Below are 16781 nucleotides of genomic sequence, written 5' to 3' on the forward strand. Positions count from 1 at the left end.
GAGCACCTTTTTTATGGTATTTGTTAAGCAGTTACTATTTTTCAGGTACTGTTCTGGGCTCTGGGGTACATACAAGGTAATCAGGTTGAACACAGTCCCTGTCCCACTTGGGGTTCACAGTCTTAATCCCCCATTTTACAGAGGAGGTAACTGAGGCACAGAGAAGTAAAGTGACTTGCCCGAGGTCACGCAACAGATAAGTGGCAGAGTCAGTATTAATAATAGTAGTAATAATAATGATGGTATTTGTTAAGCGCTTACTATGTGCAAAGCACTGTTCTAAGCTCTGGGGAGGTTACAAGGTGATCAGGTTGTCCCACGGGGGGCTCACAGTCTTAATCCCCATTTTACAGATGAGGTAACTGAGGCCCAGAGAAGTGAAGTGACTTGCCCAAAGTCACACAGCTGACAAGTGGTGGAGCCGGGATTTGAACCCATAACCTCTGACTCCAAAGCCCGTGCTCTTTCCACTGAACCACGCTGCTGCTTTTTTCCAATAAACCTGGGTTCTAGAACCTGGGTTCAAACCCCAACTCTGCTACTTGTCTGCTGGGTGACTTTGGGCAAGTCATTTGACTTCTCTGTGCCTCAGTTTCCTCATCTGTAAACTGGGAATGAAATATCCTTCCTCCCTGCCCCCCGACAGGCTGTGAGCCCCATGTGGAATAGAGACTATCTGATCTGCTGGCATGTCATAAATGGTTATCAAATACTATATGATTATTATTATTCTGCAATGTGTGAATAAATCACATCTTTTGTACCCTTTGCATGCAACAATAATGATAACTTTTGTTGCTGTTATTGTTCTTAATTCAACTGAAGTGCCAGGCGCTTTTTGCTTGAATTGTTTCTGGGCACCTTCATTCATGAAGGATAAAAGCTTAGCTGCCTGAGCTTTTTCAGGCCAGGGAGAGAATAATCAGAAGGACAACATGGCCCTTTTGCTCCCAAAGTGGGGAGTGTTCATTGGCCAATCGTGAGATGAGAATGTCTGATGATCACGATGCTTGTTTTTCTAACTCTGGTTGGCACAAAAGAGAGGACCCAAACCTCCAGGCCAGAGAGCTGCATTAGATCATTTCTAGAAGTTCAAAGGCCACTCTACTAATGCTACTAATAAAAATGATGGCGTTTAAGTGCTTACTACGTGCCAAGTACTGTCCTAAATGCTGGAGTGGATAAAAGATGATCAGGTTGAATGCAGTCCCTTATCCACATGGGACTCTCAGTCTTAATCCCCATTTTACAGATGAGGTAACAGAGGCCCAGAGAAGTGAAATGACTTGCCCAAGGTCACACAGGCAGATGAGTGGCAGAGCCAGAATTAGAACCCAGGTCCTTTTGACTCTCAGGTCTGGGCTCTATCCACTAGGCCACACTGCTTCTCTGCCCTCCTCCCCTTCCCATCTTCCTAGCCAAGTCTCCCTCAAGCAGGTCACCTCTTCCTTCTGGCTACCTCCAATCAATCAATCAGTCGTATTTATTGAGCTCTTACTGTGTGCAGAGCACTGTACTAAACGCTTGGGAAGTACAAGCTGACAACGTATAGAGACAGTCCCTACCCAACAGTGGGCTCACAGTCTAGAAGGGGGAGACAGAGAACAAAACCAAACATACTAACAAAATAAAATAGAATTGATAGGTACAAGTAAAATAAATAAATAAGTAAATAGAGTAATAAATATGTACAAACATATATACATTTACTTACCTCCACCCACAAGATCTTTCTCATTAATACTTCCTCAGTGGGGCCAGAACTTGTTATCAGGCAGTTGGAAAGGGAGTGGCTGGTTTGGGGAGGTGAAAGCCCCCCAAGAGTCACCAGCTGGTGAATGAGTAGCATAAATGGATCAGGAGCCCCAGTTATGGCTCAGGTATAGTGTTTGGTATCTTGGTGGGGAGATGTCCCAGATTGATCTCACTGCTCTCTGTTAATCCATCCAAATAATGCCATTTCCACCCACCTCGCTTTTGCCCTCCTAGGCTGGTTGATACTTGAGCTAAGGGTGTGAGATTAGACCGTGAACTGCTGCCTTTGTTTCATCAGTCAACCTACGCATCAGGCAAACACTCCTCACTCTCGGCCTCAAGGCTCTCCATCACCTCGACCCCTGAATCAGGTTAGTCTGCCATGGTCGTTTGGGAAATTGAATTTCTCTAGGTTCGTGCAATATTCAGCCCCTGCCTCTGCAGGGCATGGGCCTTCTTTGCACACTGAATAAAGAGGGCACCGTTTGCCAGGACCAACTTCAGATGATAAGCAAGGGAGATAATTGCCTCAGGGCTCACCCCTGGGGGGTTGGCAGCTGCAAGGTGGCCAGGGGGAGGCTGTGGACGAATATTTGCAGGCCCCCATGTGATCGGGGACGTGAGAAGAGAAGGCATGGAAATTGAGAGTAGAACGGGAGGACTCTGGGCAAGGAGTGTGTGCCAGAAATTCTCCAGGAGAAATGCCCCAGATGCAGAGAAATGCACTAGCATGCTATGTGGTGTAATGACATCATATACACTGTTTCCTGCTCACTCAGTAAGCGCTTCCCCACCTTGCCCCCTCCTACCTCACCTCGTGGCCCACGTCCCGCCTCTGGTCTGGAACACCCTCCCTCCTCCAATCTGACGGACAATTACTCTCCCCCCCCTCCAAAGCCTTATTGAAGGCACATCTCCTCCAAGAGGCCTTCCCAGATTAGCCCCCCCACTTTCCTCTTTTCCTACTACCTTCTGCATCACTCTGACTTCCTCCCTTTGTTCTTCCCCCCATCCCAGCCCCAAGGCACTGATGTACAAATCTGTAATTTCTTTATTTGTATTGATGTCTGTCTCCCCCCTCTAGACTGTAAGCTCACTGTGGACAGGGAACATGTCTGTTTATTGTTGCATTGTACTTTCCCAAGCATTTAGTACAGTGCTCTGCACACAGTAAGCGCTCAATAAACGCGATCAAATGAAAGAATACGGCATAATGACATCATAGAGAATTCTGTAAGTTCTGTGGAGGAGAAGCAGTGTGAAAAGTGAAAAGTGCTTAGGACTGGGAGTCATGAGACCTGGGTTCTATTCCCAGCTCCGCCACTTTCCTACTATGGGACCTTGGGCAAGTCACTTAACCTCTCTGTGCCTCGGTTTCTTCATCTGTAAAGTAGGGACAGAATACCTGTTCTCCCTTCCCGTCAGACTGTGAGCCGAATGTGAGACAGGGATTGTATCTGATCGGATTGTATTGAGTCTACCCCAGCACTTAGCACAGTGTGTGGCACATAATTAGGGCTTAACAAATATTAATATTATTATTGTTAATGTTGCACATGCACATAATGTAATGTAGGGACACCGAACGGAATGAGAAGGGGCAGATCATTTTTCCCTGCCAAAGGGCAGTCAAATATCTGAAACCAGCCCTGGCTTTTACCTGATGATCACAAAACATTTTATAGCACATGTTTCTTCCTCTTTGGGGTTTTCTGATATCAACAATGTGTAAATGAGATTACTGGGAGAAGAACTCAGAATATCTGACTCCTTAGCTTCTGACTCTGACCAGTGAACCTTGCTTATTGTTAGCAAGAAACAAAATGTTCCTGTGCCCCAAGGAAATGTTTCTAAACAACAGTGTCCCAATAGGTTTGCCGCAGTGCTTAGGTCCTGCGCTGTGGGTGGCCGCCTGCATTTTTCAAACGAAGACTGCAGTAGGACATATTCTGAATATTCTCACTGTGTTTACGAGGTAAATGGTTTGAATAGTCCAGAGCTGTTGGGAGTCTGATTTCCCAGGCCTCAAGTCAGAAGAAAATCTCAGCAGCAGAAAACTCCACCAGGGAACCTAAGAAGCCATTGATTTGGGGAATTGAATGATTTGTAACAGTGGGAGAGACTACCCTTCTTCCGCCTTTTCATGCCTCTCACCCACTGACCCTGGTTTCCTTCTCTGGTTGACCTAGAATAAAAGGCACCAAGTATTTATACATAATAACTGTGGTATTTGTTAAGCAATTCCTATGGGCCAAGCACTGTACTAAGCACTACAATATAATCAGGCGGGACATAGTTCCTGTCCCACAAAGAGACTCACAGTCCAAGTGGGAGGGAGAACAGGTAGTGAATCCCCGTTTTACAGATGAGAAACCTGAGGAACAGAGAAGTCAAGTGACTTGGCCAAGGTCATACAGAAGACAAATGGTCTACCCAGGACTACGACCTGTGTCTTTTGACTTCCAGGCTCTTTCCACTAGGCTGTCCGCAGCTTTTGGCTATCCCCGCTGTCCAACGGGATAGAGTCAGTAAGTCATCTGGGGAGGGGAAAATAGGCCATGGTTGCACAAATGGGAAAATGCCAAAAACTCATCACCTGCTCACTATCCCTTGTGGTAACCCAAGTGTGATTCTCTCTGGTTTGGTGGTTTTGATCAAATACTCAGAGCAGAAAAGGTGGTACATTTCCAATACATCAAAAAGAAATGAACTTACAAGGCCTTTAAAGAAGCTACCAAATGACTGTCGCTTCTCCGGTCTCTTCTGAGGGCTTCCTTTGGAATCTCCCCCATTCTGCACGGAGTTCATCTCAGCCACTCGCTGCTCCACAATGCTGGACTGCTCTTTGGTTTCATGTTTGTTACCTTTCTGCTTGTTCTGCTTGTTCTGCTCAGTGATGGCCTTCTTGTCTTTTGAGCCCTCCTTGCTCTTCTGCCCAGATCCTGCAGGTTCAGAATCCACCGGTGAGGCTATCTTTTCTGTGGAGTCTGATGTCTAAGGCAATTTACAAAACACGGTCATTAGTGAGAATGTTTAAGTCAATAAATACGGTGAAGAAGACCCACCTGTTGAGGGAAAATTTCTCCCCTTAAATTTCTAGCATGTCTGCATAAATGGAGGTCAATGCTGAGGTTGCTGATTTTGCGGAAAATAGGATAGAAGAAAGAAATGGTACCTTCCAAAGAGAAGCCCATGTCAAAATATGCAAGAAAACCATGGTTTCAGAATCCCTTAATAATCTTGAAAACAAATGAGACTGATGTACTTTGAGTGATAACTATGAGAAATAGAGATTTTGGGAGGTAAAAACATATTTTTATTTGTATTATTATACTCTCCCACGTACTTAGTACCGTGCTCTGCACATAGTAAGCACTCAATAATAATAATGATGATGGCATTTGTTAAGCGCTTACTATGTGCCAAGCACTGTTATAAGCACTGGGATAGATACAGGGTTATCAGGTTGTCCCACGTGGGGCTCACAGTCTTAGCCCCCCTTTTACAGATGAGGTAACTGAGGTCCAGAAAAGTTGTGACTTGCCCAAGGTCACACAGCTGATATGTGGCAGAGCTGGGATTAGAACCCACGACCTCTGACTCCCAAGCCTGTGTTCTTTCCACTAAGTCACGCTGCTTCCCTACAAATATTATTGATGATAATGATGATGATGATGTTGAAATACCAGAATACAGAGGACCACAGAACAAGTGAAATTGTATAAATAAAATAAAACCACTGAAACAAAATAAGAATTGGATATGGTACAGGCCTGTTATTGAAAAACAAACAAAAATCATATTTTAGCTGAGGATAAAGAGCACACAACAGTAGCCAACATAGAGCATCTGAATAGCAGAATAATCAAGACCCACACAAAACACCAGGGATGTGGCTCTTTAGGCTAAAGATGCTAAAGTAGTCTCATTTACACAAAATCTTTCTGCCCCATCTATTACTCAGGACTTCTAAGAAAGATTACACTATTTTGAATACCAAATTTGCATGGCAATTTGAAGTGCTCATATTGAGTACATACCACACACTTTAGAAGAACTCATAATTTGAAGCAAGATTTTTGTTTAATCAAATTGGATTATTTAATTAGGGGCCAGTTTTTTCATACCCCAATGAGACCCAAATATTAAATATCTTAATCAGGCATTTGGATCGTTTGAAGAAGAGGCATCATGGACTCTAATGCTTGTTATATAGTGCCCTAAGGACAGAGTTGATATGTTTTTGACTTTTCTGATTTTCACATTAATAGAAATGCCTCTTAAATTTTCCATTTCCAAAGGGTAACCTTTTTCCACTGGGGTGAAGAATATCTTCCTTTGAAAAGCATTTGATATGACAAACTAGACTGGGTACTGTAGAATCGCCCCAGCCCATTACATCGGCGACAGTTTTAGTGAAAGAACTTCTGTTGACGCGTGGTCGCCATGAGAAGACTGGGTTTCAGGAAATCCAGTTGGGGTGAGTGTTTGATACTAACTGCTTTGGAAACCCCAGATTATCTATGTTTCCAAAGGATTGGTACTAATATCTAGCCTAAAGGCCTGGAATAATGTAACTTTAAAAAGAACACTGACTTGTATTGTCTTTTGCTTTTAGAAACATTTTTTTTCTTTAGACATCGATCGAAGTAAGAAGCTTAATGGCCTAGTTGGATAGAGCATGGCCCTGGGAGTCTGAAGGACCTGGGTTCTAATCCAGACTTCACCACTTGTCTGCTATGTGACCTTGGGCAAGCCACTTAACCTCTCTGTGCCTCAGTTACCTCATCTTTAAATGGCATTAAGACTGTGGGCCCCATGTGGGACATGGAACTGTGTCCAACTTGATTATCTTGTATCTACCCCAGCTTTTAATACAGTGCCTGGTACATAGTAAGCGCTTACCATAAAAAGTGAACTTTTTTTAGCTCTCCTTAATGCCCCATTATTACGGTAGAAAATAGCACCCACGGTGGTATTCCAGATCTAAAGGATTATCCATGCTTAATTTTCTATGGAGTTGTTCTTCAAAGAAGTACTGAGCTTCGTTAACAAGATACCTGGGTTCATTTCCACTAAATGACCCAGTGTCCAGGAAAAATACAACTCTTGAAAGAAAAATGATTAACTTCCATATAGAAGAAACACAAGTTCAGTTGTAAATGAGTAAACACGGTCAATGGTATTAGTCTTTTTCATTCTGATATGGAAAATATTTTGCCTACTGGGGTCTTCAGATGAACACACCTCTCTGATAATGTAATCAGAACAATATCATCAGTAAAGCCTTTGGCAAATACGAAGCATCTTCTTCTGGTCATCTCTTAGGAAAACAAGGAAAGCCTTCCTACAGAGGTTACCTTGTAAATGGATGGCTTTATAAGACCCCAAATCTGGACACTTTTTCCAGATGGGGGGCATCACTTTTCTACAAATGGTAGAAAAGAAAAACATTTCAAGTCAAAAATTGAATCCACTTCGCCCTGATTCCAGAAACCAGAAAAAGGCCTAAGTTCCAAGACCATTTCTACTTGGCTAAAACAAACTCCCTAATGGTTTGGCTCAATGTTTCACTTTTGTTGCTTAGACTGACCATGGAGAACTTTCAGTTTGACAGTACCTCTCAAGTGCAGACAAGACAGATGACAAGAATCAGCCCAGAAATAGGGTGACTAGGATTTGAATTTGAAAACCAGGAGGAACCAGAAGGGGAAATAATCTGAAGTTGAACCCATCATCATACAATGAAGAGACAGTTCACTTACTTGACTTTCAGGATCTTTGCTCTTAGACTCTTCTGAATTGGTGAGCTCACCCTCATCTCTGACTGACTAAAAGAACAAACAGATATGGGTCTGTGGGCAGACACTTCCTTTAACTATCACTCGGATAGCAATGTGGGGAACAAATGGAAAAGCCGGGTTGATTTCCTTGCTCTGTAGATCTTCTTGCTCTCTCCCTGAAACTAGAGCACCCCAGTAGGTGCCTAAATAACTGAGTTGTGTTCCCTTGAAGGGGGTTCTCCGGGAGAGCACCTCATAAGGAGACATCTTGCTTCTACCCACAGGGGCCTGCTGTCCATTCTCTTTATGAAAGAAAAGTGGTTCTACTTAGTAAACTGAATTTCATCCCGATTGGAATGAGAACGGCACCTTTCTGGCCTCCCACAGACCATCACTGCCAGAATGGGATTGTAAAAATGCATACTTTTACTCAGATTGGTCTCTGCGGTGCATTGGATTCTCTATATTCAAACTCAGTCCAAATCTTTTATAAAGTATGACTTCACATTCTAATTAATAAGGCATGTTGGCATTGTGGAAGACATATAAAAAAAGATCAGAATGGATTCTAAAACAATAAAAAGACACTTTTGGTTTAGAAAAAGTGTTCAGTTCCCTGTTTCTAGAAAAACAAAGGCCTCTTTTATGCCTTCTCACAGAGGAAGGATATTATGTGCTACGAAGTGATACTTACATTTTGGTATCAGTTAAAAACTCTCATGGTTTTAAGATTTAATCTCTCTCTCTGTTGCTCCCTCCTATAAACCCACTGAGAAGAGTTTCCATTTAGGCAGCAGCATTTCCTGACATCAACAGACCTTGGCTAACATAATGAAAGCAGAGCCTAAGGCAATAGAAGAGGAGCTCACTGGAAATAAATCCAAACTCTTGATGAAATAGAAAGAATCCCTCCAACTTTTTTTTTCCAATAATAGCCCCTTTCTCCCCTGCTGAAATTTCTTTAAAAAAAAAAACTCAGAAAATGATAAATTAACTGTTGAATTAGATTTGGTGTAAAAATAGCCGTACTAAAGAAATTCCAACATTACGAACTATAAGTATTATTTTATCTTCAAAGCAGTATATTTTATTCACAGTTTTTCTCAGATACTTTAGAGGAGAACTGAAAGCTGTCAGACCCAAAGACTTTCTCTAAATGGGAGATTATTACACCTAATAGTAATGTCAGAAGATCACACTGTTTTCCCAGTTTTACTTTTTGCATCTGTCATTTGTCAAAAATGTCAAAAAATCCCCAATGTTTAATTAAAAAAGCAAAAAAAGAATTTTGGGTAGTTTGACTAATGCTAACAACGTTCAGGGAACATTTATGGTATGACATTGTGTCTCTTTCTTCATTAAATTAATTGGTTACTTTGAATTCAAGATAATGGGAAGAGTAATGTTTGGGAGCAAAGGCACTTACCAGTCCTGGACTGTAAAAAATAACTAGGTGGTTGCAGCTAAAGCTCAAGTAACAACAACATCATTTTTGCATTTTATTATACTGACATAAATTCCATGAAGGACATCTGAGCATTACCCAGTATTATTATTTGACTGTTTACTATTCCAGCTAAGAATATTGTAAAAATATTGTGGCCAGTTCATATTTCCATCAAATGAAATTAAATTTCCACTTTAAAAGATCTTTAAAATGATCTAAAATTTAAATTTAGAGGAAGAGTTTCGATGAACATAGTAAGTGCGATTTGGTTTCCAACATTTTGAAGTGGGGGGAGGGAGGGCTCAGTTGAGTTCCGTAGAATTGTTTTAAACCAAGTGTGGTAAATACACCAATAATGCCACTATGGGTCTGTGATCTCTGCCTCACCCCATGGAGCTAAGCTTACACAATACTGTATTGAGAGTATGGGAGAATTGAACTCCCTAATAGCTATTTGTAGAGCAAAACTGGTGTCTTGGGAACCTGACTGTTTATAACAAGTAGATTAAAATCTAGATGACACCGCAGTCCAAAACAAAAAGGCTGTATCTCCATGGGAAACCCAGAACAGACTAGACCACAAATACTGATTGTGAATCTAGCCTAGGTGATCCATCCCAGCAACAGGAATTCATTAGAGGTTTGAGGCTGCTCCAGGATTTTTAGCCAGAGCCAGGGAATCGGATTCTTGCAGTCTGATTGGCGACAACTGTGTGTGTGTGTGTGTGCCCGCGCACACTTGTGCGTGCATGTCTGTGTGTGTAGCTTCTGGGGGGCTTGGGAAGGACATGAAAGTGAATTTCTTAGGAAATTTCTAGAGAGGAAATTGAGATAAAGAATGTTATCTGACTTAATAATAATAATGCTGGTATTTGTTAAGCGCTTACTATGTGCAAAGCACTGTTCTAAGCACTGGAGGGATACAAGGTGATCAGGTTGTCCCACGTGGGGCTCACAGTCTTCATCCCCATTTTACAGATGAGGGAACTGAGGCACAGAGGAGTTAAGTGACTTGCCCAAAGTCACACAGCTGACAATTGGTGTAGCTGGGATTTGAACCCATGACCTCTGACTCCAAAGCCTGGGCTCTTTCCACTGAGCCACGCTGCTTCTGGTTCTTGATATGTGGTTAAAACACGCTGATAATGGTGGTTATCAAATTATAGCTGAAATAAAGTGACCCACACCGAAAAAAGAGCAAGATCCTTCTCTTTCAAGACATTTTCTTCCTCAGATATAATTTCATGGTTTCTGTCCTTCAGTGAGGTTTTACTAGAATCAATAGATTCAATATGGGCTTTGAAGCACAGGCTATAGATTCACCAGATATGATATGATTTTAAAGTGGGTATTCAATCACACTCAAAATGGATGTCTCCAAAATAGTGTTTCTCAAATGAGCCGGTGACATTGGTGGAAACAATAATGTTATAACTTTTCCTGAAGAGGAAAAATAGTTTCCTGGGTAAAACATCGGGGGAAAAAAAAGTTTGGTTAATCCTCTTTTATGTCTTGTAGTTGAATTTTCACACGAAAGAACTTGCTTTCTGTTTATGGAGCAAGTGAAGCCACTGCTGTGCTGTACAGCTATTCTAAAACCTGGGGAAGCCCCTTGGTCGGCTGAGTGGCAGAGAACATTCGTAGTTGTCAAGCCAAACATGCCAGGACTAGCACACCACTGAACTCTTATTTAATCATTTGGAAGGTAGTGATCCTTTGATCATTTCTACAAAGAAAGCTATCTCTAAAGGCCCACAGGAAAAAATAAAAATAAAACCTACCCAGATTGGTATTATCCTGTGAAACAATGAAGCTTTGCTAATGTTGTTAGAAGGACTCTGAAGGGGAATGAAGGCTAGAAGCCAGAAAATGCCCCGAAGTACCAAGGTGTGTGTTTGTGTGTGTATGTGTGTGTGTGTTTGTGTGTTTGCTAATTGGTCTTCCCTTTGTCTAAAACTAAGTTCCTGAAAACTGTTAAAACTGACTTTGTACTTTTGGCAAAACATGTTGGGAAACTGTCCATTGTCTAGCCCAGTTAGGAAGCACTGTGATGTGTTATGTAAATATACTCCACTTTGCTCTTGGGGAGTCAGTTCATTTTAGCAATAGAAAATATATCCCATGAGTAAGAGTCAGATAACTGTTGTTATCGTTCTCTCTTTTTAAATACTTCAGTCATTCATTTAATTCAGTTGTATTTATTGAGCGCTTTGTATGTGCTGAGCACTGTACTAAGTGCTTGGGAGAGTACAATATAATAATAGACACATTCCTTGCTCACAACAAGCTTATATTTGTTAAGTGATTACTATGTGACAGGCACTGTAATGAGCACTAGGTTAGATACAGGATAATCAGGTTGGACACAGTACCTCTCCCACATAGGGCTCACAGTTTTAATCCCCATTTTACAGATGAGGTAACTGAGGAACATAGAAGTCAGGTGAATTGCCTAAAGTCACACATCAGACAAGTGACAGGGCCAGAATTAGAACCCAGGTCTTCTGACTTCTAGGCCCGGTCACTGTGCTTGAAATCATTTCAAATTATGTCTGTGGCTTCCAAGGGGCAATTAAAAAGGACACGCAACTGAAAGATTAGTGTTGCTACGGCCCTGCTTGAATTCAGACTGATCGAATCTGCCCATTTCCTTTTGAAATTGTTCATGTTTATCAAGCAGGCCCAAAACCCAGATATGTAACTCCTCTGTAAAAGGCGCAGCTGGCCAGGATATCCCCCGGACTGCATTCTTTGCCCATCCGTTTTAAGGCATTGATGATCCCTAGAGCATACGTATCCCTACCTCAATAGGCACGGTCCCTTCCTTGGACTGACAGTGCTTTTTTGAAACTAGGGAAACAAGGATTGGATGGGTTGTAATAATGAATCAGCAGCGGTAGACCACTTGTTAGGTCAGGGGACTTCCCAAGGACACACACACACAAAATGAGTTTCTGCTAATAGTGGGCCACGGCAGTGCCCATTTTGCCCATTGGTTAAAGCAGCTCTGACACCACACCTCAGCTACTTAATTATTCCAACTGGCACGTAGTAAGCACTTAATAAATACCATTAAAAAAATAGGGAAAGATTGTATATATTGCTCCGGTCCAGTAATTGAAGCTCTTTTGTTTGACTGGAGTAGTCTAGGCTATATGTTGGCTAAAAAAGTATTTTGGGGGTAAAAGGTCCAAACGTCCCATATTGACTTGCATAACTGCCTCCACCAAATATTGGTCCCACCCTGTTTTTGAGGCAAAATTAAAAGATGATATTTGGTTAGTGGTACCTGCCAGGGAAAGGGGAAGAGAAGGAGAAGGGAAAGAATGTGACAGCACAGCTGCCAGGCTCACACCTGCTTTTATTGAAATGGTCTTTCTCCTGTGATGGAAGAGGAGAAGGGTCAGAGGGCAACAGTGGGGCAGAGTAGTAGAGGAGATGTAGCTTCAAGTGCCCTCTTACCTTCCTCTGCCTTCTCCCTTTCTTATCAGCTCCTTTTTTCCTTCTCCTCTTTTTGCACTTAGTCCCCTTATGGCTAGACTTAATCCTTATACAACCCATGAAATAGCCTCATCCCAGTTTTAATGCTACAAACAATATGCAAAAGTGGGGCAATTATGCAAGTAAATTCAGTAACTCACCCTGATGAAAGACCTGTTTTTACTGTTGCATTTTGTGGGCCAGCAGGAATTCCAGAGCGAGATAACCCAATGGAATTTCAGAATTACATTCTCCAAAGTTTAAACGCAAAGCACCAGAAAATAAAGGCTCACATAAAATGAGAGTACGATCACCTCTGTCCTCTAAAAATATTGGATTAAACCTGGGGCTTTTTACTGGCTAGAATAGTTTTTTTAATTTTGGCCACTGTTTCAAATTAAGTTACGCTACTTCAGATTTCAAATGCTAATGACTCTTGCCTCATGTCAGTTAGAATTCTCTCTCCGAGCCTCTGTTCAAGGCACAAAAAGAAGACAGTTCAGAAGCTAAGTTACATATTTACACGATTCTGAAACACTTGTGCAATATCCGTGCAGTCATCTGTAACAGGGGAGACAATGCAAGATTATGTTGTCCAAAGCAAATATCTTACCAGTTGCTTGAAAAACATCATCAGGTTTTTCCGAGGTGTCTTATTTTCTTCTCCTTTGGGCTTTACCTCTGTAGCTTTATTATTTCTATTCTCCTCTTCATTGAGATCCACCGTTTGTAATGACGCGTCTACTTCCTCGGACATTGAAACCTGTACTGCTACATCTCTTGTGACCTGCATTTATTTTTTGACCAGATATTATGATGGGAAAACAACACTTGTTTATGAATATTAAATTTGAAGAGATTGTATTGGTGTCCATTGCATTCCAAGATAGAGAGCAGTTTGGCAGTTGAATATTCCCAGGCAGATCTACTAAAAGTAGTGGTGAATCGAATGTCTTCTCCATGGTCTGGAAGAGTTTTGGTGAATAATGATGAAGCTGAAATAGTCTAAAGAACAGCAAAATGGATCGAACGACAGTGATACATACACAGAGTGTAGTATCAGGAGGCCAGTGGGAAGGGAATGTCTGGATTAAGATGAAAGAAGAAAACAATGAAGGGCAACAGAAGTCTGTCGTAGGTCTATGAGTCAGGAAAAGAAAGTGGATGAAAACTTCTTTGATGGAAAAACAATTCTGTGGACTACAGTTTATCAAACAGATTTTTATGTTGTACTAGGAGCACTCTTACTTTGCAGAGAGAAGAATCAGGTAGTGCATATGTCCTTCTTGAACTGATTCTTACTAACAGTCTAGAATTGGTCAAGAAAAATGATGGTAACTTTTGTGGAAGAGATTGCAAGGTGACCAAGATCTAATGGGAGGAGAGAACTGTGAGAAAGCAGCTGAACTTTAGAAAAAGCAAATCTATGTAAATTTAAGATGCTAGTAAAATGGATTTGAAGGGAAGAAGGCATTTTAGATGGCTGACTTCTTCAGGCACAGAGATAAGTTAAATTATTTTTTAAAAAATCAACTCTGATCATTTGAGCCAGAGTAAGGGCTAACAAACAGTTAACAAACATCACATTACTATTTGTGACTATCTAGAAAATCACAATTTACTAGACACAGCCATTGTGGCTTTGAGAGGGATAAACTGCAAAACCAATATTGGGTTGTTGTTTTTGTCCATTTTAGAGTGACATGACCCTAGACAAAGAAGTAGGTGTAATGGTCTAGAATGCAGTAAGGTGTTTGGTTTCATATTACATGGCATTCTCATCTATAAGTTAGCATATTGAGCATCTTACTTTTGGGTAGGTGAACATTGAAAGGTGAGTGATCTGGGACTTAGAGTTAATATGTAATGATATATTGAGTCACATCTCACGAAGGATGAGGCTTTTCAATATCCTTATCCTGTAGGTAGGAGTTGAGAGTCTAGATAAAAAAGTTTACTGATGATATTCCCTGGGGTGGGTCCCTCAGCCTTTAGATGTCAGGCATAAAATTCAGAATGATCTCACCCAGTTAGAATAATTATTCTATAAAATCCTGGATGAAATTCAGCAAAGTGAAGGGCAAGACAGTTCGGGACCAAAAGCAATTCAGATACAAAAAAGAGAAAGATTGGGTTGACACAGGACAGCAAAAAAGGCTACAGCACCAGAGTGGATTTAAACCAGATATAAGCTAGTTTTGTAATACTTAAAAAAAAAATCCAAACACAAAATTGGCTTAACTAGAACTTGACTTGTAAGAGCCAGGAGGTATTTCTTCTTCCAAACACTGCACAGGTCAGCTCTTAATTGGGATATTGTGTTCAGTTGGCCACCACAACTTTAAAAGAATGTCAAGAAACTGGAGTGGGTCCATGTAAGAGCAGACAAAATTGTGAAGTTTTTGAGGAAAGGTTAAATGGATCGGAGTTTAATCCAGAGGGAGTAGAGAAAGGTATTATAACAGCTGCCTTCAATATATTGAATGAATCATTCAGTGGTATTTACTGACCACTTGCTGTGTGCAGAGTACAATACTAAGTGCTTGGGAAAGCACAGTATGATGGAGTTGCTAGACATGATCCCTAAGATCAAGGAGCTTACAATCTAGTGAGGGAGACAGACATTACAACAAATTACAGACAGGGGAAATGGCAGAGTATACGTACATATGTGATATGGGGCTGGGAGTGGGGTATGGAAATGCTTAAGAGGTACACAGGTACGTGCAAAGGCAATGCAGAGAAGAGAGCCAATAGGTGGGGAAATACAGTGTTTTATAATAAGGAAATTATAAGGACATCCTCGGGGAAGAGGATGTCTGCCCCCAGTAGGCTAAACAGAGCAAATAGGTTTAAATGAAAGCAAGATTTTATGTGCATGTGGAAACTGACTATTAGGCAGTGTGGTCAAGTGGAAAGAGCACAGACCTGGAGTCAGGAGATCCAGGATCTAGTCCCTGCTCTACCAATTCCCTTTTTGAGACCTTAGGTGAGTCGCTTCATCCTCTCTGTGACTCAGTTTCCTCATCTGTAAAATGGGGATTCAATACCCATCCTCTCCCTTACTTAGACTGTGAGCCCCGTGTGGGATAGGGCCTGTGGCCGATCTGATTACCTTATATCGGCCTCAGTGCTTGGCACATAGTGACTGTTTAATATCACCGGGATTATTATGATAAGACATTTCTTCAGACTCCCGACCAGGATATGCACTTAAGCCCCAGAGAGATTAAAGAATAGACAGCAAGCAGCCTTGGGTGGGCTAGTTTGTTACCTGTCTGGATTCAGGGGACTGGGCCAAATCACTTCTCAAGCTCCAGTCCACCTGTATGATTCTCTCAGAACACTTGGGGCCCTCTTTACTTTCAGAGAGTCTGCATTCTGGGCCTGCAATACCACACCAGCCTTTTCTAAGTAACACTGAGGACTTTGGAAACATCAAAAACACTAGACTTTACACTGAGGAATTTGGAAACACCATCAAAAACACCAGACTAGCTATGTAGAAACATGGTTCAAATAACACTAATAATGTCAATACTAATATTAATAACAATAATGGTGGCATTTACGCTGGCCGTATTATGAGACCAACGGTCTTCTAAAGGCTGGGGTGGGTACAATTGGATACAGTCCCTTTGAACATGTGCGGTTCACTGTCTGAAGGGGGGGGAAACAGGACGCAAAGAGGAAGTTGAGTGAATTGCCCAAGATCCCACGGCAGGCAAGGGTGGAGCTGTGATTAGAACCCAGGTCTCCTGACACCTAATCGTGTGCGTTTTCCATTAGTACAGGTTACTTCTCAGGGTTGTGACTTAAAAACTAGACTTCTGTGCACAGCAAGGCTCCATTCCCTCACTGATGATGATGATGATGATGATGGTACTTGTTAAGCGCTTACTATGTGCAAAGCACTGTTCTAAGCACTGGTGGGATACAAGGTGATCAGGTTGTCCCACGTGGGGCTCACAGTCTTCATCCTTATTTTATAGATGAGGTAACTGAGGCACAGAGAAGTGAGGTGACTTGCCCAAAGTCACACAACTGACAATTAGCTGTGTCTCCTTTAAAAGTCTGCTTCGAAAGACTGAAATGCACATCGTCTCTTTTTTTTTCAACTTAAACTAAGATCATACTTTAAAAACAAAAGGAAGAAAGAAACAAGCTTAGCAACTATGCTGACCCTGGGCATACTTTATCATCTTACCTCCCCTCGTATTCTATCTAATTATCTGTGCACCAGTGTAACCGGGGTGCTGGGAACAGAAGGTCTACTACTCGGGAACACATTGTTCAATCTAGGAAGCTGAATAATT

The 16781-nt window shown here is 41.7% G+C and overlaps 1 protein-coding gene across 2 annotated transcripts in view; it reads right to left on the bottom strand.

Annotated features, from left to right (window-relative positions):
* Nucleotides 1–16781, bottom strand: part of BCAS1 (brain enriched myelin associated protein 1) — a 122152-nt gene that overhangs the window by 3527 nt on the left and 101844 nt on the right. For both annotated transcript variants that reach the window (XM_038750098.1, XM_038750097.1), the window contains 3 exons: nt 13079–13252; nt 7521–7586; nt 4471–4749 (listed from right to left, as the gene is read on the bottom strand). In XM_038750098.1, the coding sequence (XP_038606026.1) occupies nt 4471–4749; nt 7521–7586; nt 13079–13252 (519 nt within the window). The remainder of the gene's footprint in view (nt 1–4470; nt 4750–7520; nt 7587–13078; nt 13253–16781) is intronic.

The sequence above is a fragment of the Tachyglossus aculeatus genome, chromosome 8 (genome assembly GCF_015852505.1).
Source record: "Tachyglossus aculeatus isolate mTacAcu1 chromosome 8, mTacAcu1.pri, whole genome shotgun sequence".
NCBI classification, from domain to species: domain Eukaryota; kingdom Metazoa; phylum Chordata; class Mammalia; order Monotremata; family Tachyglossidae; genus Tachyglossus; species Tachyglossus aculeatus.